General features: G+C 36.2%; 1 protein-coding gene across 6 annotated transcripts in view; it reads left to right on the top strand.

Moving 5' to 3' along the window:
• LOC115918081 (trichohyalin-like) overlaps window positions 1-25,089 on the top strand; it is a 54,299-nt gene that overhangs the window by 19,672 nt on the left and 9,538 nt on the right. For 2 of the 6 annotated variants that reach the window (XM_030973224.1, XM_030973229.1), the window contains 26 exons: window positions 334-521; window positions 1,212-1,406; window positions 2,000-2,237; window positions 2,806-2,921; window positions 3,216-3,388; window positions 3,657-3,864; window positions 4,661-4,822; window positions 5,575-5,733; window positions 6,288-6,470; window positions 6,822-6,984; window positions 7,606-7,796; window positions 8,330-8,550; window positions 9,203-9,390; window positions 11,793-11,822; window positions 12,698-12,837; window positions 13,905-14,097; window positions 14,508-14,650; window positions 15,758-15,886; window positions 16,876-17,095; window positions 17,683-17,756; window positions 18,434-18,563; window positions 19,230-19,235; window positions 20,864-20,946; window positions 21,646-21,831; window positions 22,288-22,425; window positions 23,023-23,040. In XM_030973224.1, coding sequence (XP_030829084.1) covers window positions 334-521; window positions 1,212-1,406; window positions 2,000-2,237; window positions 2,806-2,921; window positions 3,216-3,388; window positions 3,657-3,864; window positions 4,661-4,822; window positions 5,575-5,733; window positions 6,288-6,470; window positions 6,822-6,984; window positions 7,606-7,796; window positions 8,330-8,550; window positions 9,203-9,390; window positions 11,793-11,822; window positions 12,698-12,837; window positions 13,905-14,097; window positions 14,508-14,650; window positions 15,758-15,886; window positions 16,876-17,095; window positions 17,683-17,756; window positions 18,434-18,563; window positions 19,230-19,235; window positions 20,864-20,946; window positions 21,646-21,831; window positions 22,288-22,425; window positions 23,023-23,040 — 3,875 coding nt within the window. The remainder of the gene's footprint in view (window positions 1-333; window positions 522-1,211; window positions 1,407-1,999; window positions 2,238-2,805; window positions 2,922-3,215; window positions 3,389-3,656; window positions 3,865-4,660; window positions 4,823-5,574; window positions 5,734-6,287; window positions 6,471-6,821; window positions 6,985-7,605; window positions 7,797-8,329; window positions 8,551-9,202; window positions 9,391-11,792; window positions 11,823-12,697; window positions 12,838-13,904; window positions 14,098-14,507; window positions 14,651-15,757; window positions 15,887-16,875; window positions 17,096-17,682; window positions 17,757-18,433; window positions 18,564-19,229; window positions 19,236-20,863; window positions 20,947-21,645; window positions 21,832-22,287; window positions 22,426-23,022; window positions 23,041-25,089) is intronic. The other 4 variants (XM_030973228.1, XM_030973225.1, XM_030973226.1 and 1 more) reach the window with 4 other exon arrangements.

The following is a 25,089-nucleotide window of genomic DNA, read 5'->3' as shown; positions in this document are numbered from 1 at the left end:
TTTTGCAGACTATGCCAGAGAATACACGTATTGACAACCATTGATGATTAATAGTCATAGATGATTAATAGTCAGGAGGGTATTTCATAGTATTGTTACTGCTTGCTTTTACGGAGACACATTTAAGCATGAATGGGTTTTGTCTAGAGGGCATTATGTGATATTTAATACTGAATTTATCCCACAAACAGAGTTATAAAAGTTCTCCTTGGACCTACCCATTTTAGGTGTGAGTACAAATCTGAAGGATACAACAATTTTAACAAATATTATGTAATTACAAATAATATGATAATTTACGTATGAATTTGTTCCCCTTGATTTTTCTTTTAGATGACAAAGAGGAGCATTTTAAGCTCCTCTTGGAAGCAGCCATCCTGAAGCTAGTGTCTCGTCGTAAGCTGCTACAGTCCACAAGTTCAGAGGTCACTGCAGATGAGGTCATTGTGTCCATTATGGCTGATCTACAGCTTCATCAAGACAAAGAGAGCGAGGCAATCATGCAGACCCTTCCTGATAAGGTGAGAACTTTCAGCAAAATGTCAGGAAAGTACTTAAATTAATGGGATCGTTTTGTGCAATGTATCGTATGTTACCAGTAATCTCATCAGGGTACTCATTTTCAGTTGTGAAAATTGAGAAGAGAAAGATTTGACATTTTGAATATATAATGGGCAACTGCTTTTTCTTATTTCTTCCCAAAAATTAATAATTTGCTTTTTGTATATCACATAACTTAAGAAAAGTGGGTGAATTTTTGATGTTTATCACTCAGGGATTCTGTATGACTCAAATTTAGTAAAAGGAAAACTATAATTTCAAATTTGGATTTCTTTTTTTGTTTCACTGGCTGTTTCACTGGCTGAGTGAAACTGATTGAAACTGATGAGTGATAATAGTGCTTATTAATTAGGATGCTGGGAAAGCAAGCATATTGTTTAAGATATTGATAAACCAAATGACATTTATTAATTGATTGAAGCAAAAAGCAGATTGATATCTTACCCTCGGGCAGTTGTAAACCATAGACTGCTCTAGTAATAATAATTAATAATAATTACATTTATAGGGCGCTTAATACAGGCATTTCTAAGCACACAGGTGGTACTGTCTAACTCAGTGTAATTAGTCAACACGTTCAATAGCTTAAAAGCAATAAATAAAATGAAATAATAGTTTGCTTATTGATGATCTCTTGTTTTCTCCTGCAGGAGCTTGGAGCGCTGAAGAAGCTTCAGAAGGAGTCCCTGGAGGCCATCAGACTGGAGAAACATGAGAACGTTGCCGTGGTGATCACCAGTACAGACCTTGGTACTCAGGCTGATGAAAGTCAGCTGGTGGAAGCTCTAGAAGCTAAATATGATGCTCTCAAGGATAAGCTACTTGCTGATGCACTCATGAAACAGGTATGCATCACACATATGACACTTATCACCGATGGGATTATGAAATCTCCTTACTCAATTTCTGGCTTTTCAAGAAATGATGTTATTGCTTAGAGTTTATTTGATGTTCTGATAAAAAAATATCTAAAGGATAATATTCTTCAAAAATGCCAGATGTATAAGGAAGATCGTCAGTACCTTTGTTAATAAGTTAGACATTAAATTTTTTTCTCTCTCACTGAAATTTAAATTTGTTAGTTTTTAAAATAGCCCCATCCACAATGTTTGTTCTTAAATACATGTAAACGTTTTTCGAAACCTTTGCAAAACATTGTAATAAATATGGTGATGGTGCAAACTGTAATATGTCAAACAGCATTACATTATTACAGCAGAATATTCATGAGTGATTTATTGCTATGGACAGAAAAGTAGATAGTAATGTAGAGAGACAGATCACTCAATTGATAGATGAATAGATAGGTAGATCATAGATCAATAGATAGGTTGATAGATGGATAGATAAATTGATAGGCAGATTACATTAAGTAAGAGATATATAGATGAAGATCAATGATCTTACTCTATCATTAATGTTGTTTCCTATAACCAAGATGGGTGAAGGTGAATGGGCTCGTCTATCAGAGAAAGAACGTCAGCTACGTCTGATGAAGCTCAAGCTAGAGGAGCGGCGCCTAAGACAGGAGGGCAAGATGGATGAAGCCGCTGCCCTCCTGGGAGATGCTCTCAAATCACAGAACGCCCTCGAGGCTCTCATGGGCGAGTCTAAGAAGGCGCAGGAAGAGAAGCTAAGGTTGAGGCTTGAGAAACGCAAGCAGAGACTAGCTCAAGGTAATACATATATTCATATGATGCTAGTTGGTGTTTGTCAATCTAGAAGACACTATCGCATTAACTTGCTTTGAGCCAAAAAGATGCCCTTGCGTCACTGTTAGGTGGTTGTTAGATCCATCCTTAATTTGCAAGATAATGGCATGTTATATGAGACTGCCCCCCTCAACCCATGGATGTTATATGAAACTGCCCCTCTCAATCCATGGATGTTGAATAGCTGCCTTTTGTTGATAGCTTTCAAGCTGAAGGCTGAAGCCATGGCTAAGTTTCGCAAAGGGAATTAGAGATTGTGTGAAATATGTTAATCAGAAGCACAATTACTGATTTCGATTACATGAGGAGAGTCCAAGAGTGATGTTAATACTTCAAATTATGTAATCTTCCAAGAGACATTTGTACAGGAATTTTTAATTATGAAATAGAACTTCGTGTAACACAGAATTACACTTCAACACAGAGATAACACTCTTTTGGCTCTTGGTAATCAATATGGAATTCTTGTTGTACAATGAAATTTATACCTTAGATCCGATCACACCACTGTCCTTGTTTTTCAATCGTTTAGGAATGAGTGAAGAGGATATAGATCAGCTGGAGGAAGAGGAGATCAAACAGGAGGAGGAAGAACTGAAGAAACAACGAAGAAATATCCTTCTGGACCTTGACAACAGATTAGAAGATGTAAGTTAACTTTAATAAAGAAATCTTATAAGCCTACATTTGTTTTTTAAACTTTGTGTCAGTATTGTTTTGAAGATTGATAGAAAGGCTGTATACCTTTAAAACGAAAGTAATGAAAGGACATGGTGACAGGCAGGAGGATGTTGATGATGATGTAAATGATGACAGTGATGTTGATGTTGATGATTATGATGTTGATTATGAAAAGAATGGTGATAAAGATGATGATTATTAGGAGGAGGATGTGAAAATGACATAGATGATAGTGGTGCTTTTTATCAATTTGCATTGCAGGAGAAAGCAGCCCTGTTGGCCGCTCTGCGAGGTCAGGGCGACAGACTTCAGAGTGAGAAGGAGAGACAAGCAGAGCTAGCCAGGCTGAGAAGAGAACAGAGAAAAGCAAGGCAGGAGGATAAGTTTGAAGCTGCTGCTCTTGTCATGGGGCTAGCACAGAAAGCAGATGATGCGTAAGTTACATAGGAATGAAACTACCAGTCAACCCAAGATGGTGGCATATGCCTTATTTTCAACTTTGTTTCACAAGTCACCAGTTATGTACCTTATCATCATTATTTTATACTGGTTATTCACAAATGCACTATTTAGTCAGAGTCAAACAAATCTCAATATTTTCATTGCTGCTATTTGGAATGGTCTTTTTGTCAGAAATTGCAGTTATGTCCTCTGTTTCCTGTATGATAACAGCATGACAATCTTGTCATTTGGCCATTATAGGAAGGAGAAAGACCGTAAGCGACAAGAGCAGCTGGCCAAGGAGCGTCTGGCTCAGAGACGTCGCCTGAAGGCAGCTGCCACAGAGACCAAGGAGACTGTGACCCCTGTGATGCTGCCAGAGAATGAGAATGACAAGCAGGGTTTGCAGGAGGCTGTGATTCAAGAGATGGAGATGAAACACTCAACTGAGAGAGATTTCCTCATGCAGGTGAGATGGGATGGGGGTTTGATTGGTGGTATTTGTAGTGGTGGTGCTGGTGGTGGTGATCATGATGATGGTGATGATTATGATGGTGATAACGGTTAGGAGGATGATGATGGTAATAACGGTTAGGAGGATGATGATGATGATGATGATGATGATGATGATGATAATGATGATGATGATGATGATGACAGTGATCATTTGTGACAAGCAGGCTTTGCAAGAGGCTGTGATCCAGAAAATGAAGATGAAACATGCTACTAAGAGAGATTTCCTCATGCAGGTGAGAGGTGGTGGTGAGGAGGAGGAGGATAGATCGTGGTTTGTGATGATGATAGATGGTGGTGATGATGATAAAAGGAGGAGGAGGAGGAGGAGCAAGATTACGATGGTGCTAATGATGTTTATAATGATGTTTATTATGGTAATTTAGATGGATATAGTGGTGATGATGAAGAGGTGACGTTGGTGATTAAGCATGTGATGATGATATTATTTTGTCCAGAATCTTAAGTAGAATGAAGAACTATCCAACTAAGTTGAAAGGAACCAGATATTTAACTCTTTGAAAATTAATGTGCAAAAAGGCCTACACCATGCAGGTGTCTAATGAATCCCATTTAGTCCATGGAAATTTTAGTTCAGTTTTAATGAAGCATACAGTTCAAGGGCTCTAAATCTGAATTTGAAATTTGTTGTAATGTTAATCAGCAATCATTTAAACATTTTAAACTTTTTTAAAAAATTCATGATTGAGAAAATGTAAGCTCTCATGCTTTCATCTTATGTTCCTTTGCAGCTGGTGCAAGATGAGAGCCAGGGAGATCTCAGGAAAACAGCAGGGCTTATGTCTGAGGACAAACGTCAACAGAAACTTGGTGAACTGAAGGAGCAGCGTCGACAGTGGAGGGAAAGTGGACCCACCAAGGAGACTGAGGATGAACAGACAGATATTCTCCGGGTCAGTCATCTCTTTCTCTATCTATCTCGCCTTCCGTTTTCTCTTTCTCCCCCAGTTGACTTCTTTCTCATGCCTGCTTGCTCTCTCTCATAACGCTATTCTCTCACTTTCCTTCTCTTTTCTGTTCTGTTCCATTTCTTTTCTCCCAATTAATGATTTGGTAAATTATAGAAGGTACTGATAACAAGTTTTTGAGAAGCTGAAATATGATGTGTAAATCTTTTAGGGTTAAATCTGATGTATTACACCATGTAATGAAAGTATACAATATTACTAAATAAAAAGCGACATAAAAGAGAAAAAAAAGAACCCTGATTATAAAAAAGAAGTCTTCAGATTTCATATAGAGATGTGAGTTGAGCAGGTATTGATCTCTCTGGTTGTGCTAAACGTTAAACAGGTTCAAATCTTTTTGTGTCTTTCACGTAGTGACATTATTGTTCAGTACCTGGAAAATAATCAGATCTGATTGATACATTTCCAGAAGCCTTAACTCACTAATAAGCAAACTCCTTTTCTTTCTTTTCTTCTGTCTTTCATCTTCTTTTTGTCTTCTTTCATTTTTTATTATTTCTTTTTTTTTTTACTTAGACCATGGCCCCATCTTATAAAGAGTTGCAATTGATCTGAATCAATCTCAAGTTTACAGTCTCCTATTTGATATGTATATAGATGCCATTGTGCATAAGACGGGGCCCAGATCTTCATTTATAACATTTGAATTTATTTTGATTTTGGATTCTAACACGCAGAAAGGAGTAGCTGTCTTGCTTGAAAGTCGTCTCATTGGGATGAAAGTTATCCAGGGTGGAGAGGCCACTGACGGGGACGTAGAGGTCAGTCTCATCGCTGACCTTCAGGAGAAACAGGACAAAGAGGCTGGCTATCTCATGGATGATCTTGAGAGCAAGGTAAGAAATGGCCTCCTAAGAGCCACAGAAGATTAGCAAAATCAGGATTTAAAGGGAGACTTGGATTAGCAGAACTTGTAATTGAAGAGTGCATGCATAGATCAATGAAGCCATATATCCTGGGCCTATACTGCACCTGTCATTTATTCATCTCCATCGTTATAGTAGAATCCTTGATCCTGATCAATGTGAGGTGTCTACATACAGTGTACAGATCATGTGAAGATAAAGAAAGAGGGAAACTGAAGGTGCTTCAAACATTAAGTTGTTACTCATTTAACCCCAGATTTTACAGTATATTTTTGAAGATATATACATCTACTGATATAGGATGTCACAAAAAAGTGCATTGATATTTCTTCAGGTTTATATCCAACAAGCAAATGTGATGTTATGTATTTGAATGTGCCATGAATGATGCATAGAACATATGATTAAGAATATGAGTTGTATGTACACTGGAATTTTATCTCTTGAAAGTCGCTGTGAAACAAACTTAATGTTTTTCTCCAATATTCTCTTAACCTCTGACCTTTCTTGACCTCTCCCCTCAGAGTGCAATGACCTTAAAGCAGTTGAAGCAGGTGCAGTTCATCGCCCGAGCCAACGGATGGAATGACAATGTGGCTGCCACCGTCCTGGTGACCAAGTCTGATACAGAGATGGTGACTGAGGAACAACTCTTGAAAGCTTTGGAGAGCAAATATGATGTGATGAGAGATAAACTACTGGCAGAGGTGAGACCCCTGCAATTCTGTTGTTGGTAGGACTAGGGAATTGTTTATGTCTTTTTGTTATTTTGGGTGGGGGGGGGGGGTGGACAGCAACCTCAAGTCCATATTGGAGACTCATTATTAGGGACTTTTAGATTTGCGTGGACTGATACGTGTCACGTCCATTCAAGGCAGTGCATTAAAAGGACGTCGACCGTAGCCATCCCCATTGTCTTTGTGCGAATCTAAAACTGCTAGTTCTTTGCAGGCAGTGACTTTGTCCAGTCCCACTAATTCTGAGAGCCTTCCGTTGATAGATTACTTTCATACTTACAATGTTTATTGTTTTTATTTCTATTAATCTTGTATCTGTAGGCTTTGATCAAGCAGACAGGCGAAGCAGAGTGGGCCAAGCTCACTGAACGTGAGCGTCAGGCTCGTCTTATGAAACTCAAACTCCAGGAACGTAAGATGAGACAGGAGAATAAGTTTGATGAGGCCAACTCCCTTCTCAGTCAGGGTATCAAGGATCAAGCAGGTAGGGGACTTAGATGATGATGATGATGATGATGATGATGATGATGATGATGATGATGATGATGATGATGATGATGATGATGATGATGATGATAATGACAATAACATCATTCAAACCCTCACTCAAACAATCAAACAGTCAATCAAACATTCACAAAACTGTAGTTCTAAATTTCAATTAATTTTTTGTAATAAAAATTAGTCCAAAAGGCGATTGGGATTAAGTGTAAAGCGACAATGGTAGGTTATTTTACTTAGCGTTCTCCTCAAGTTATAATTTTCAGGTTATTCATACTGCGGTGTGAAAAATTATTATTATTCCTATTAGAAATTAGCAATATTATTTCTCTTTCTGTATGTTAATGATAACCTTTCAGGAAGGGTGTTCCAAGATATTATGACAAACATTTCAATTCCTTTCATGATTGCTTTTATATCTAAATGCTAAGTAGCACCGTTAACTTCATCCACATTTATTGACATTGTAGTGTATTGGTAATCAATCTATGAAGGTTCATTAATATAACAAAGAAAGTTTGCAAAAAAATGTTGAATTCTTTCGTGACTTAAAAACTTGTTAACATCTTCCCATCATACATAAAATTTGGAATTGATTTTTCAGAACTGGCTCGGTTGCTAGGGGCAACCAAGACGGAGCAGGAGGAGAAGTTAAAGCAGCGTCTTGAGAGAAAGAAGCAGTTGAAGGAGGAACGTGAGGCCCAAGGATTGGAGGCCAATGATGAGGTGTTGGATGAGATCGTTCAACATGAGATGTCTCGAAAAGAAATCTTGGAAGACAGAAAGAAGAGACATGTAAGTGGCTCATTACTCTCTCTCTCTCTCTCTCTCTCTCTCTCTCTCTTTCTCATGTTCTCTGACAATGGTTCAATGTTGTTTTTGTCTCTTTCTCTTTTTTTCACTCTTTCTCTTCATTTCTTTCTTCTTTCTCTCTCTGCCTCTTTATCTTTCTTTTTTCCCCTCTCTAGCTCTTCTCTCCCTCTCTTTCTCTCTCTCTCTCTCTCTCTCTTGCTTTCTCCTGCTTTTGTCTCTCTTTTGATCTATCTCTTTCCCATGTTCATCATTGTATTTTGAGTAGTAATATATGAAATATCCGGTCTGTTTTCATCTTGGAGTAATATCATGCTCCTTTTTATATTTTTTTCTCCAAACTTTAGCATACAAAGTAAATGTCCCAAGCGAATGTACAGTAGTCTGCGGCTTTTTTTTTCTGATTTTCAAACATCGACATGACAGACAAGCTCTATGCATGGTAGTTTATGAGCTGACATCTCATAAATATTGAGCTACATGTAATCATATAATATCTTTCTCTCTTGTGATGCTAGAACATTCTTGAAGGACTAAACAACCACTTTGAGGATGAGAAGAATGCTCTGCTGGCTGCGTTGAGGAGTCAGGACGATACCCTGCAGAGTGAGAAGGAGAGACAGCTGGCCCTGGCTAAGCTGAGGAGGGACCAACGCAAGCTGCAGGATGAAGAGAAGTTTGAGGCAGCTGCTGCCCTCTTTGGATTGGCACAGCAGCATGAGAAGACCAGAGAGGCCAAGTAAGTCCACAGAAATAGAATTTGTGAGACATGTCTGTAAATACACAAGTATATAGATCGCTAGAAATGTACATGTAGTATTTAGCATGTTGTAATTGTCATTGTCATCATATCTATCACTCTTACTGGGATTTTCCAGAAGTTAAAAAGGTACAATAGCAAGAAAACAAAAATTTGAATCATTTGGACATTGATATAGGATCTGGTAGTAGCACATAGTGTACAAACATTTATACATGCATCACTCGTATGTAAATTTAGACCAATATGTAGCAGTAATTGGTCATTGATCAAACTTATTGGATAAACTATATATAATTGCATTTTTTACATTTTCGCAACATTTATCTAATTATATAAGCATGATTTATAAAGGCATTACAAATGTAGGGAAATATACTTTATTCTTCCATAAATTTTCTCAAATCTCACCAGAGTGAATTTCTTCAACTTCAATTGTCAGTTAATCGAGAGCCAGAAGGGCGTTAAAGTCTGCTAAACTATACGATTAATGCCTTTCTGGCTCCTGCAGACGATATGGTATGTAAAGCAGTGCAGAAAGAGTTTATATGTGTCCTTGAATGTGAATTGCTCCCACTTGCTTTCACCTTGACTTAATCCTGTTTTGTTATTACTCCACCTCCATCCGTAGCTACGAGAAGGACAAGGAGCGTCAAAAGCAGCTTGCTAGGGAGAGGCTGGCAGCTAGGAGAGCCAAGATGGCTGGTGATGAGAAAGGGGAGCAGGCCAAGCATCTTACTAGGTCTGACATCCAAGAACAGCTCTTGCTGGAGGAGAAGGAGAATGCCAAAGCAGATGCAGCGCATGCCACCAAGTCAGGTAAGAGGCATTCCTCTCAAGCTTACATGTATACATGCGTTGGTGGGAATGTGATCATAATTCACTATCTCATAATACTTTAGTGGAGGTTTTTCTTAGGAGTAAGGAGATTTGTTTAAGATTTACTTTTAGAATTGCTCTACAATTACTTGCAAACTAATCTGTCTTTCATTAGAGCATTTGGCAGAGTTATGTAAAATTTCAGTTATTTCTTTGAATGACTTTCAATCTACTCTGAACTTCATGACCTTTATACTATATTTTTTTTAATTTTGTCCAAAGAGCAAGAATGAAAATATTGTGTTTTTTTAGTTTTAATTATTTACTAAGGAAATAAATAAAAGTAATCCAGGGTAAATAATTCATTTTATAAAGTAGAACTTTTCATATGAATTCAAGACTTTTGCATTTGTCAACACTAACTGATTCTAATAAGCCATTTATTTATTTCTATATACAATTTACTAATGCACCAACTTATACCTCAGAAAGTTGCATTCTTTTTGACTGATCAATATTGTTTTATTCACTTCATTTACATGGTTTCCTTTTTGATAGAATAGTTTGCACTTTCATATCCTCATACTCACCTCATTTACATCTACTTAAAGTTGCTTACAGTTCAGAAAAGATTTTTACTTCATCTACATTTGCATCATCTACATTTGCATTAAACAAATGTTGAAGGCAAGAATGCACTTTATTAAATGATAAACCTACCATTTTTGTTGTGGCTGATATAAGAGTTTTAGATCAAATATGAGCTAGGGGTAATTGTTCCTGCAAGGGTGAAACTGAAGAAATTGAAACCTTCGTTAGAGGCAAGGATTGTGCCAATTTGTAGACGGCTGCTTATTCCTATTTAGGTGCATGTGAATTAGTTGTTTTTTGCCTGTATTATATATTTCTTAGGAATTATTACCACATTTTTCTAGTAATCTACTATTCATTTATTGATGCTAATGCTTGCCCATGTGATAGTTGCAATTATGTTGACGATAACAGAGTCAATTGTGTCACATTATTTTTCATTATATACCTCACTTAAGAAATCCAGCCATCTGATTGGTCGAAATTGCATTCATAAACTTTAACTATTCCTGTAAAATTCCCGGTAAAATTCCCGGTAAAATTCCAAACCCATGTAATAGTTTTAAAAAATAGTTCTAAAATCCCAGTAACCATGGTTACCCATAGGTTTACATGTTTAAAATGGTTTGAGTAATCAAGGATACCGTACGTGTGCGAAGAATTGGTCGGTATTTTCATACAAGACAAGACAATTCCAAACAAGACAAAAATGGCTAAAGAAACTCTCCCAAGATTTCAACTTATCAAATGCAAGACTCGCTGATAGCAAGAACAACAAAAAGGGTACGTGAAATTATCCATAAAAATGTTCGTTTAGTTGCTGAAAAAGCATAGACATAGACAAAAATGGATCTAGAGTCTAGTAGTCAGGGTGTCTGATCGCGCACCCGATGTTGTGTGTTAAAATTCTTCCCATAGAGATTGCACGCAATGCAGTCTCTATGCAGTCTATGAAGTCAAGTTTTTGTTTTCAATTCGAGATTCAAACCTTTATCTGTTGTGATCCTGAAGGTGATACTCAATAAGTGAGGTGTCATATGAAAGCGCAGGTTCTTCTCCATATTACCCACAGGGCCGGCCCACCCCCAAAATTGTAAAAATATCTTGCTTAGACTAGAATCTAGATCTAGTCTACTCTCAAAGATACACTCATAAAAAACAACCGTGCAGATAAACTAGAAAAAGGCCAAGGTGGTGTCATTAGTTGACTCTTTTGTTTTCGGCATATAAAAGTATTTAATGACTGCTTTAATATTCGAGAAATAGTTGCTTTTTATACGCTCTCGGGAAGGTTACAATTGGGCTATTGCCCTCGGCACGCCTCGGGCAATAGCACAATTCTAACCTTCCCTTGAGCGTATAAAAACAACTATTTCTCTCAAAGCAGTCATTAATACTATATTATTTTCTTCCTTTATCCTGAATTAGTTGTTTGTTTATAATTTGAACACATATAACGATAAGATTATAAAAGTCCTAAATGAATCTTTTTGATACGTCATAATAAAGACATTTCTATTTGAATCTAACACTTGCATTTGATAACATTGACCCATTCTAACTAACAAGGATTCAATCTTGCATGACGTAACCCTTTATATATATATATATATATATATATATATATATATTAACACCATATTAAAGCTGCATTTAGACAGAATGCTAGATAGCTCACTAGATAGACATGACACTTTAACCTACTAATAAGATCCATTCAGTGGGAGAACTTATTTCATTGTATCACCTCATGTGCATTGCTTCCATCATGTGTGCACCATCTCCATCTACCTTATGATCAACTACATCAGCCAAGGGAGATGTTCTTGTTATGAATCAAGGTAATTCAAATTGAAGGCAAGATGATAAGCACCAATTCATTTGACACTTCCATTAGTTATTATTTTTATTGCATAAATTAAGTTTAGTGTACTGCTTGTCCAAGGTATGTTCACAGATTGGATTTTAATGCCTGGCTTTGCCTTGTCTGTTTTCACCTCTTTTTTGTGTGAACATTTTACTGGAATGGTAATGAAGTTATGAATTATGCATTTCATTTAAAAGAAATATGATAATTTTGGATGTATGCTAACAAATGATATTATGTAGTAAATTTCTTCTGCAAAATTGGTTCCATTTCAATTTTGTGTAAAAAAAAAATTTTAATTCACAAACACATGTTAAAATACATCATCAAGATTTGGTAAAAACTTAATTGTAAACATTATAGTAGGTAAACATATGTCCAGATCCTTTAAATTTTACAAAGTGACTTGTGATGAAATGCATTTTGCCCATCACTTTCCCCTTTTTTACTTTCTAGTCATATATCAGAGCAAGGGTTTTTTTGTGTTCTTAAGAGTTTCTTAATTCTTGATGCCAAAATGTATAATAGTTTGTCATTCCCTTTAATATGTACTAACACATCCATGCATACATTATCTATGTGTATGTATGAGGGAAAGTCCAAGGTTAGTTAATATCCCATACATTACAAGGTATAAGGGTGGCTCAAACATTTATTGATATCAGCATTAATATTTTACTGGATATGTGGTCTTAACCCTGCTGTAGGAAGGCCATCATCTTAATACACTGATTAGTTACACTAACTTCATAGATGTGGTCCGTAATGTATGGGACCATGTAACTAATTGGACATGTATTGCAATGACTTGAAATTAATCATCTTATCACGACTCTGTTTGCACCTAAGATCCGGTATCCCTTGTTTCTACGGTAATGGATGAGGTAGATAAAAAGCAGAGCAGTGAGCGAGATGTCCTGGTCACTCTCATAGATGGTGCCATGGCTAACTCAAAGGAACGCACAAGGCTGGAGGAACTAGCTCTCAAGGTAGGCTAGCTTGCTTCAAAATCCAAACATTGTTTCAAGTTTCAAGTTTATTTGTTTCACATTTCACAAAAAAGTATTCACATGATTGACAAAATTAGAGCATAATATGAAATATACTAAAAGTGTCACATTATATAATTAATTCTTTGAAAAGAAGTCGAAATTAATTGTATTGAATAGAAGGTTATACAGGGTGAAATGTGAGGAACCTATTAAAACATTGTTAGATCATAGATGGATAAGTGTACTCCATTAAAGTTTTTTTTTTTTCTATATCAAGTACCTCCTGCACAGCTTTACAGCATAGATGAGATGAAGTGATAATCAGTAACTTGAAACACTATGCAATCAAGACCTGCTAGTACACTTTTTCATAACCATTGTATCCATACAGCTGTTATCATGGACTCCTTCAAAGAAATACTCGAGACGTATTTCTTCACTTTAAAGAACTAACCATCATGTCAATTTATCTTTTTCAAATAATTTACGTTGTTCTGATACTGTGAATGATATAAGCAGTGCTCCTACCGATTTGAACTGTTACATATGTTAGATATTGGAGCAGATACCATCACTATATAGATTATTGTGTTGTGATAAAGTGACTCATTCACTTGACTCTAAATCCAAGGGTTGAGGGTTCAAATCTAAGCTTAACACTAATGTCCTTTGGCAAGACATTAACCAACAATTAACCACTCTCCACCCAGGTGTGAATGGGTACCTGGCAATCGCTAGGGTAATAGTAAGTGCAGGGCCCTCAGGAAGAACAGCGTTGAAGGTGATACGGCTTCCCTGGGTAAACAAAATTATTATTGTTATAATTATTATCATATTATTAACATCATATCTTATTTTATCAAGATATGTTTTTCTGTAAGACCCAAAACTACCACCATATCATAGAAAGGGTGTATATATATGTCCACATATTTAAAGGAATTTCATGTTGTTTGGTAGGTAATTTTTTTCATTGTTTTTAGCTGGATCATGCTGTAAGTAAAGCACATAATAGAACCAGTAATCAATAATGCTAAAACCAAATCATGCATGCATTGACCCAGGACCTGTTAGCCCAGCTGGAAGCCCTGAAAGAGGAGAGACGTCAGCTGCGTGAGGATTCTGATCTGGAGTTTGGTGATGTAGACGTGAGTGGGCTTAGTGATGAGGAGCTATCCAGACATCTCACACAGGTCTCTGAGTATCAGGAGCAGCAGCATCGACTCCTCAAGAGCGCTATAAACATCAAGATAGAAAGTAAGCATATTATAGCATCTGAACACTGTAAACACAGATAACTGTCATGAATCATTCACAATGGCCATTGTCACTGCAAGAATTTTCTCTTTTTTTACAATTTGGATAAATTCAGTGTGTTAATGATGTAGAGAATTGAAGTGTACATACGTAGACCATTCTTGGAACTTGTGAAAGTTTTATGTACACATAGATATTACATTACTTTAATGATCACCGAATGAAAGAGAGAGAGAGAGAGAGGGACAGAGAATGACAGACCGTCGGATAGATAGACAGACATATGAACAGACATAGAAGAAACAAGATTCCACAGCTTCTTAAATGTCATTAAAAATCTTATCTCCCAGGACAAAGACCAAAATTATAAAATCTCCTATCCTCTCCCAAATTGTTCTTCTACCCACCAGTGATGCGGCGTTCCTTGATTGAGGAGAAGCGTTTATCACTAGAAGAGATTGAGGAGGAGCTTGCTGTCATGATGTTATCAGAGCTTCAACAGAAACAGAGTGTAGAGGTCAATGCTCTTCATCATGTTCTAGAGGGCTTCCCGGTTAGTTATCCCATCTATTATCATACTTCACTTCTACCCTTATTTAGATCTCACTTGCACACCAGCAAAGTTAGTTCTCTCATTTGTTAGTAAATGTTTAAAAATCTTTTTTTTGTAATGCATTATCATATTCTGTTGCATTATGTTTTCGTTATTCATATCCTTTTTTTTTATCAGCTGCTTTGCTTTGAATTCATTGTCAAAAATTGTTGAGCAACACAGTCAAACATTTTTATCATGCTTCTTGCTTGTTTTCTTAGATATGTATTACTACATAGTTCTTTCAATGCTTTCCCTATAAATATATATACATGCAGTTACAGATGCTTTCATAGTGCTCCTACTTTGCCATACTTATTGCATATTAATGGAATTTTCCTGAAGTTTAATAAAAGTGCATATCTCATATAAATGTATATCTCATTCACAACTTACCTGTAGTTTTTATAAGCTGAAGGCAGGTATCTGTTTGCAAAGTAGATAATAAACTTGCATGTATTATTTACTTCACTATTGCCAGCCATTTAAGCATTATACATTATAAGTTTGCCTCACTTGTTTATAACTTTTCACATATAAATCTTTGCTCAATATGATGAACATGAATATTCCATTTAGGAGAAATTACCTTTTTTAAACAATATGTAATGACGCAAAATATGTCAATTGATATGTTTGAAATGAAAGCAAGAGTGTTTTGTCTTCAAAATTGACTTTACTTCTTAAATCTTTGTAATAAAACAAAAGAATTGTGATATAATTATGTCCCATTGTGAGATTTCTATTCTCTCAAATGATTGTATATAAAATAACCCCCCCCCCCCCCTCCACAATATAAATGGAATATTCATGTTCAGCTTAGCTCTTTCACAGACCCTTCTGAGAGTAACTGTAGTGCCTAATAGCCTCTGCAAATAATATGTCTTTTCTGTCAATCATGATACAGTATTTGCAGAAGTTTATTATAGCACTCATTACTTCTCAGAGGGGAGTAGCTATTCTCATGCAGCATTATAATCAAACTATATCTCTAATCACCATTACTTTCCTCTGCGATTCACACTCCTGCCTCGATCTCCACCATCCTCTTCACATTCCATCCATCAGGGGGATAATAGCAAACCCCAGGGCCATCCAGGTGGCATAGATAAGCGACATAGTATGGCATCGATAGCGTCTGGTGTGGGACACTCATTCAAAGAATTATTCTTCTCAGAATCCACTGAAGTCATTAAGGTAACGTGCACATCAGACCAATGATGTGAGCTAGGGCCTGTCCTCTACATATTCTACATTCACTTCTCTCCATGTCATATATATGCTTCTCTTATTTTCATTATCCATATTGCATCATATTAGAAAAGCTATCACCTCTTGCATCCAAAATACATATTGTAGCATTATGCCTTAGAATGCTTTAGAAAAGCCTTAGAATTCTTCCAATACTTTTATTTCATTTTACAGATTTCATAGTTATTCAGATTTGTGTAGGGGTAGGTATTCTAATGGCCCTGTTATTTTATTTTATTTCATGTAAATAAGCTTATAAATATGGTATCCGGGAAGTCAAGTTGTTTGCAGAATAAAGAAAAGTTGTTTGACACACAAAGGAGGATAGTACAAAAGAGGTTGTTTTCAAATGCATTTGTTTTTATGATCCAATAAAGCTTTGTCTTTAGTCACAGCTAATTCATTCAAGTCTGCATATCTCAAGGATTCAAGCATTTCTGAACTCAGCCTTCCCAAAATGAATTCTTTGCACACGACTGAATCTCAAATGCAGCTCTTGTAAAGTCTATTGAAAGAGTTTGACACAGTTAAAATGGATAATGTATTTTTTTAGACATCACTGATAAATCAGATACTTTAGGCTATAAGAGTCTATTGGTGATTTCTGGACCAGATTTGATCGAAGTAAGTTCTCTTCATTTTCTTAAGACTGGATAGTCACACCATGCAGGAATGGCATGTTTGGGCAAGTCCAAGGTATCCCATATACCTTCCCAAGAGAAAGAAACATAAACTAACATTATAGGTCACAATTGTAATTTCCTTGTTATTAGGCCTGATCCAAGCCCTATTAGGACTGTCAACATTACTTAGGTATACTTACAACTCTGATGATGTCCTGGATGCATGACAGTAACATTCAGGATGGATTACTGAAGACTTCCCCATTTACACTAAGTCCATACCTTTACCTCCCTTTCAATCATTCATCATAGAATGAAGAGTTCCTTCACCAGATGAAGGTCACCCAGCGCAGAGCTCGGCGGGAGGGATGGCTGGACAATGTGGCGGTCACTGTGTTTGACCACACTACGGTCACCCTTGAGATGACCACAGAGATCGAGGAGATGACTAGAAGGATCCAGGCTAGAGAGGGCGCCCTGCTGACCATGGACAAAGAGCTTGAGGAGAAGAAGGCGGAGGTTATGAAGAATGGTGAGTGCAATGTTGGGTCAAAAGGAAAGGCAGTTGTAAAGCCGATGACCCAGCATTTTGTTGTTGCATCAACATTTGCTGCTGTGATTATTTGCCGAGGATTTCAATTTCATCAAAGATATAGCTTTGAGGTTGAAGTTTGAATCAGGTTTAGGTTAGGTTTTGGATTTAGGATTAGGGTTAGGTATAGTTTTTGGTTCAAAGTTGAAGCTAGGATTTGTTTTGGTGTTGGTAATTGACCGCGTTGAGCAGCTCTTGCCTAAGGGTTTACCCAGATTTAAGATCTTTGGACAAATGAAGTGACTTTTATGTTATGGGTAAGTTGAAGGAAAAGTCCCATATGCATCAAATCAAATAGAAGTTTACAGTTTGATCAACTTGATTACCTAACCAGAGCAGTTACATGTCAAAATAACAAGCGAAGTGATGTTTAAATTTCACTATAGATTTTTTTCTTTTGTTAATCATTCAAAAACAAGGTCTTCAATATACTCAAACATATTTTGATTTGTGGAATTGATTAACCATTGAAATACTTATTAATATGCAAGAGTTATGTTATATTTTGTCATTTTGTGTTTTTGCAGAGAGTGGCAGAACTGCAGAGGAACTAGATGCAATGATTGCCAAGCTAGAGAAGGAGTATGCAGATAGAAAGAAGGTAATACCTCCATGTTCATAAAATAATATGAATCATGTTTTACATTTATGCCATATAAATAGTGTGATATTATTATTATTTAATTATTAGTGAACAAGGGGGTAATTGTCAGGGGGTAGGGGGTATAATGACCAAAGGTGTTGTTGTCAGCAAGGTGGTAGTCCTTAATTTCATTTACTCTAGCCAAGTCCTTCCAGTTTCTTGTGATATGATGCACCAGGTCTTCCTATCTGACATGGCATTCCCTAGGTTTTTAACTTCCCGTCCTGTATCTTCTCTGAGCACATCTATATGTGTATTACATATAAGTACAATGTAGAGGTGTTGTGGTCAAGTGGTTAGATCGCCAGACTGTCGATCACAAGGTCTGCGGTTCGAGACCCGCCGCGGCACTAATGTCCTTTGGCAAGACATTGATCTACATTTGCTACACTCAACCCAGGTGATGTAAATGGGTACTTGGCAGGAATTAATTCCTTGGAATGCTAGAGCGCTATAATGGCAGCACAGCTAAAGCCGGGTAATAACCTCCAACTTTGGAAGCGCTTAGTGATTCTATTAAGTGCTATATAAAAGCTGAGTATTATTATTATTAATTTGACTTAAAAAAAAACAATTTACAATCTTGAAAGACCTTTGTAACAGATTTGCGTTTGTGATTTCTGCTCATACTACAGGCTCTTGAGGAGGAGCAGACCAGGGAGAGGAGGCAGGAGGCAGAGATGAAAGATGTCAACCAGGAGCTGGAGCAGAAGGAGCAAGATCTTCAGAACCTGGAGCAGGAGATGCAGGAAGCCATTGAGAACGGTGAGAATCAGAGATGTACAGTCTTACTTGAAGAAGTCAGTCTGATTAATGATTGAGTGCAAGCACTTTGTTATAAGTGAAAAATGATTTTATGATACATAAAGCAAACTTGATCAAACTAGAATGTATGTTTTTATATTGTATGATCTAAACTAATTCACTTTGCATCAATTACTGACATTAGTACAATTTTACAATGGCCCAGTAAAGAGACACACACTCTTGAAGTGGGGTATTAATAGTACCCAGTGTTGTTAGGGTTAAGTTAGTTCTTGAGCTGACTTGACTTAAGATTAAGAGGCAGCTAGAATAATCTTACACCACCTTTTGACTTGACTATAAAGTAAGAGGTAACTTTTAACACTATATCAAAACTGCAATGACTTGATTCAGTCTCAACTCACATCTTAAATGATACATTACTAGACTTGCCATCTCAACTCAATTCATGTCCAAGGCTGTTAGATTTATCATTAAGTCATATTAGAAAACCTCTTTGCGAATAGTAGTATAATCTTCACCTTGACTCTCTCGTTCACTCTCTTTTTTATTTTATTTTTTGGGGGGGGGAGGGAGGGATTGTGCCGTTTGTTAACGTCCAAAACATACTGGTCAGTTTGTGCATCACTAATTAATGTATACTTTGTCACTTCCATTATTTTACAGACAAAAGTAAGTACCAGACGTGACAATGTGAAAGTTTACTAATTCAATTGTGTTTTTGCTTTATTCCCCTATGTCCATTGTGTACAGTATGACTAACAACTGCATGGATGATGTTGATGATGAGTGTGGTTTTGAAGTTGGGATAAAAAAAGGTTTTAGTATTCTATATTTGTTTCCTAATCTTTACTTTCTCATTGTTTTTCTCCCACTCACTCTATTTGATAACTGCAAGCCTTTTAGTGTTGTTCAAGTACTCCTCTCTCTCACCTCCAAAATTGTATAGAGTGTGTGATATTTTATGTCTTGGTCAGATTTGATGTGTCTTGCCAAAGGTGTAGATGAGTAGTTGGTTGATGTGGTAACCAATGTAGGGTACTGGCTGAAAATTGAGATTTGAGGCTATACTTAGTTCAAACTTCCTAATGATAAGAATACAATGATGTAGGATTGTTGTGATTTCCTTTGAGATTGAACCAAAAGAAATGATTTCCTTTGCTCTTAAAATATTGCCCCTTTAGAAGTAATGCGGCTCTATGTTTTGAAATAAAATTGTGGTTTTTCTTTCAAGCTATGTTGAAAGATGTATAACATCAAAACACTCTTACATTTATTTGGGAAGTGTCCTATGGGCAGTGCTGTTTGTGGAAGCACTTGTCAGTGACTATTTGATGTGAAACATGGAAAATGGAAGGAGAAACTTAACAGATATCTTTGGAACCAAATAATTGCTTTTGATAAAAGCAGACAGATTTGCAGAACTGCTCCAAAAAATTGAGGAAAATTAGACAAGAATTTGTTTTAAACATGTGAATCTATATGGAGATTAATATCTGATTTAGACAAATTAGCATGTCGATCAGTCATGAGTTTGTGATGTCATTACTACCGGTTCTCTCAGTTTTCTTTTATATTTGATATGACATGTCATACTGGCATATTGGCAATACTGTAATGTATTGCCAAATTGTCTCCATGAGATAGTAATCTTCATATCATTTACCCCCCCCCCCCCCCCCCCAAAAAAAAAAAAAAAAAAAAAAAAATTACAGCTTTGCTTTTGGCTGATTTTTTTTTCTCTGAATTTTGTGCTTTTATTGAAACAAAAAGTAAGAATGGGGAATGCTGATAGTATTATAAGATGTGAAGTTGTACAACTGTGTTTATCGTCACCACCCAGCTTCCACTAACATGTTTTGTGTAATTCATGTTGTTCATCTGTCAGTTGTGGGATTGCTTGGTTATATTCTGTACAAAGGAAATTGTATTGACAGGAAATGTGAGGTAATGGGTGTAGATGAAAGAGAAATACAGAGGGAGGTAGTTATAAGGAAAGTTAAAGAGAGAAATGGAGAGATGGAGAAAAGGAGAGGAAAGTATGTAAGGCAGACGTTACAAAGAATAGAAAAATTATTGAAACTTGTGTTATTAGAAAAATTGAAATTGGCATTGGAATTGATTACCTAGGGGGAGGGGGAGTAAGATTTTATTATGTTGGTGTTGTTTGTGTAAAAAGACAGTAATGCTTCTAATGCTTCATCACCTACATGTATGTGTCAACATGGCCATATTTGCTGATAGGACGACCTCTCTGTAGACCGGGCTCAATTCTTATTTTTCTATCTCTCCATTTTCAGAGCGTAAACGTCGTCCAAATGAGGAGTTTGATGCCGAGGCTATGATGGCGGAAATTGAGGCTCAGTTTGCTGCTAAGAAAAGGGTAATTCATTTATAAAGATACATGTACCTTGATTAAGGGAAAATGTGTAAGTGAAATATTTCAAAGCTAGTATGATGTATCCTTGTGTTCTATGAAAGCCATTCTATATCATTATTAGAATGTATATATAACATTTTGTTCTACATTTCACTTTGATTGCAGGCTGAAAGAGATTTGATTTATTCTTATATAAGCATTCTGTATGGTATGCAGTGCATTCTTATATAAGCATTCTGTATGGTATGCAGTGCATTCTTATATAAGCATTCTGTATGGTATGCAGTGCATTCTTATATAAGCATTCTGTATGGTATGCAGTGCATTCTTATATAAGCATTCTGTATGGTATGCAGTGCATTCTTATATAAGCATTCTGTATGGTATGCAGTGCATTCTTATATAAGCATTCTGTATGGTATGCAGTGCATTCTTATATAAGCATTCTGTATGGTATGCAGTGCATTACGTACTGAGCCCTTACTATATAAGCATTCTGTATGGTATGCAGTGCATTACATGAGCCCTTACGTATTCAAACAGAGCAAACCAAGAGATCATGAGATAGCAAAATGATATTGCATGGTCCTTGAGGTACTCTTTCACAAAGTGCGAGATATATCTTATCAGGTCGAAATCCTTTCAAACAAATGATCATGAAATGAAATATAGATGTGTTTTCTTTTCATCCTTGCTTGTTAGGCAATGCAAGTTCAGCTTGAGAAGCAGCGTCGTCAGGCGATGGAGAAGATAGCCGCCAGGAAGCAGAGAATGGAAGATAGAAACTATGAAGATGAGATGGCTGTGGCTCTGATTCATGCTGCAGAGAAGAGTAAAACTCAGAAGGAAGAGGCAGCGGTGGAGCAGAAGAACAAACAGAATCAGCTGGTGAGTTATCTCTTCACAAAACAGTTTCTCTGTGTCATTAACTTATGTCGGGGATATAATTTGCAAAGTATATTTACTGATTTTATGTACAGCATGACTTTATTATTCAGTTTTAAAAATAGAAATATCTTATGCAGAATTTAAGTTTTTATGTATGTTGTGTTGTGTTGTGTTGTGTATAACATTTTCAATTGAGATTACTTTGATATATGGAATCAAACACAAATATGATTAGGAGTGGAAAGAAATGGTATTGTAAAATGCTGTGGGTCCCTTAAAAATCTTCAGATTGTGTTTACTAATCTTTACATTTTTTAATTTAATTTAATTTCCTAAATCTCATATGCATCTTAAAGACTTATATTCATTCCAAATGTTGAACAAATGTTGAGTGTAATGATATTATGAGCCAATGCCAGGAATCAACAAATATTTGTAATCTATTCCGATATCCAGATGCAAGACCGCTTGGCTGCCCGGCGAGAACAGAGACGCAAGGCAGCAGAGGAACGGGCAGAAACAGAGAGACTGGCCCAAGAAGAACAGAAGAAGAGAGAGGTCTCTTTTGAAAGAGAGAAGGAGAAGAGGAAGAAGGTATGAGGAAATGCATTATGATCTCTTGATTTCATGATGGTATGTCTATTCTTTCTGATTTCAATTTTCAGTATCTAATGAAAGTCAGAAGACATTAATTCAATGTTATAATTATAACAGATGAGAGTTATGCCCTTCTAGTTCTCAGCAAGGCATTAACTCGTATCATTGTACATAGTGTTAACATCCTTTTGTCTCTCAGCAGATCATATTGAATACTGTATGTGAAGTTAACTTCAAGAATTTGATTCTCCATAACTATACTCTTTTAATGAAATTTGCATGTACCATTTTACATAAGATACAAGAGTAATCAAGATACCAGTTTATCTGTTGAGAGGCAGAAGGATCTAACTCTATGTGAAATAAAAATGAATTAACATCCCTCTAGCTCTCACTAGATGAATTATTGGCCATTAGGAATTAATTTGGGATAATGAGAAGTAAACCAATCAATGATTTAAACAAGTACACCTGTGTATTCCTGTTTCTTAATTATTTGCATGAATCTTGTATCTTGTATTCCTTCACGCCCTATAACTTGATCATCTTATACATCAATCCTATTTCATTCAATCACTTCCTGGAACCAATTAGGTGAACTTTGAAGCCGAGGTAAGCTTTAATTTATGTCAAATCTTTCACTTTTTTTGTTCATAGCACAATAACCATATCAATTGTCTGTTATGTTTAAAGACTGAACTTCCTAACATTCATTTTCTCAGTGGAAAAAAAATTGGGATTTTCTTTGTAAACAGTGTATCAACAACAGTACCATGTACCTGTATGTAGTACTGTCCTTATATTAACAGTGATAGTCATTTCAATTACAAGTTTTCTAATACTAAATGTCTGTGAACATTGAACATTAACATTTGAGAATATGGAATGGGAAGGCAAGTTATCATTTCTATCAACAACACTACCAAAATATATCATATTTTATCCCTAATTTGTTCAATACTCCCACAGTTTATAAATCTCCTGGAAGTCTTATGACTGCATAATGTTGTTGTGTGTGGATGAATTCAGATTTGTCTTTAAGTATGCTATCTAACATGTTAAATGACCCACAGAGTGAATAACTTTTAAGTGTGGACAGATGCACTTTTTGTGTGCAATTTATGCAGCACTATAAATAGGAACTTATATGTAAAACTGACTGCATGTGTACCTGTTTTTAGCCTGTCATCACTGACCCCTCACCCCGGAAGCCTAAGAAAAAGGGCAAGAAAGGGGTGAGTTTTGGGGAACCACCCAAAGCTGACAAAGTGGTGAGTTGATCGAGGTTTGCTTGAAGTTGTTGCAGAAAACAGCCACATGCAAAAGCAAGGCAAGGCTTTGTAGAACCATGCCCCCCCCCCCTCCCCACCCCCTCTCCTCTCATTCTAATGATTTGTATTGCCTGGCAGACAGAGGTTTATTCTTTCAATTTTAACATTGCCATAATTATTACAATGATATAATCCCTTATATTGATTATTAAGCAGATGCATATGCTAAAATATTAAAGATTAACACTTTGGATGTAACTAATAATAATGTCTATATAATTATTAAGAAGATAAAAAAAGAAGAATGTGGTGATTAAATTTGCCAGGTTTTTATAGAAGCACTTTCTGTTCTTGTTAAAACAAGCAGTGTTGTGTTCAAACTACTTGGGAGTTAATAATTATGTCTTTAAAATTTGACTTTCAACTTTCTGGTGCATTTTACACCTGTTATTGCAGTTAAGCTCATTGAAAATGCTATGAAAGATTCTGGGACATGCAGTCTCATTATTCGTGAGAGTTACTATCTCTATAAGTCTGTAGACATGTTATGTCAGGCAATAAAATCACAAGAGTGCAAGTCTTCAAACCCTATCAAGATGGCGCAAACATCTTTGCATGTTCAGTGTTGATACCGGGGAGCATAGAACAAGCCCTATTGCGAAGCTCAAACTATAAGGGCTCCATAACAAGGGCAAAGAACACTCTCAAATTTAGATTGATTGGCTGCAGTACTGTGTGAAAAATCATATCATTTTATTTAACACACTCTTGTTTTTAAAAATGATTAATAGATTTGTAAAAATAGCAGTCAAATGATGTGCTTACTTAAAGCTGTATCTAAAGATGGATGCTAATTAAGAAACGGTCGTACTAAGATCAACATGTATATGAGCACTGAACATGTAGTTCCCTCCTCACACCCCTAATCTATATGAAACTGCAGTGAATGCATGCATGTGCAAGCCAGAGTAAACCATTATCAGTGTCGGCAGTCTCAATTGCTGTTCTTGTATGTGTCAATTAAGTACAGTGTTTTTTAGTGTCAGAATATGCTATTGTTTGGGAATCTTTTTTTTTATGAATCTGGTTGAGATTTTGGATCATCGCGGTATCAATTTGAAATCATGTATGCCGATGAATCATATTATATCTGTTAAAGTGCAGGAAAGCCTTGCATAATCTATGTTGTAAAATAATGTTGTGTAATATGTAGTGAATGCAATGATTCCTGGCCTAAAAATGCTGTTATTGGTGTTTGTTTTGTTTGTTTGTTTTTTTTTTTTTTTTTTTTTGGGGGGGGGGGGTTATCAATCGTGAAAGAGAATTTTAGCCCCTTGGTCATACCTAATTTGAACATTATTGATTGATGAGTAATTTAATGCGCTCACCT

The sequence above is a fragment of the Strongylocentrotus purpuratus genome, unplaced genomic scaffold (genome assembly GCF_000002235.5).
Source record: "Strongylocentrotus purpuratus isolate Spur 01 unplaced genomic scaffold, Spur_5.0 spur5_scaffold_6, whole genome shotgun sequence".
Taxonomy (NCBI): domain Eukaryota; kingdom Metazoa; phylum Echinodermata; class Echinoidea; order Camarodonta; family Strongylocentrotidae; genus Strongylocentrotus; species Strongylocentrotus purpuratus.
This window is presented reverse-complemented; position numbering and strand designations above follow the sequence as displayed.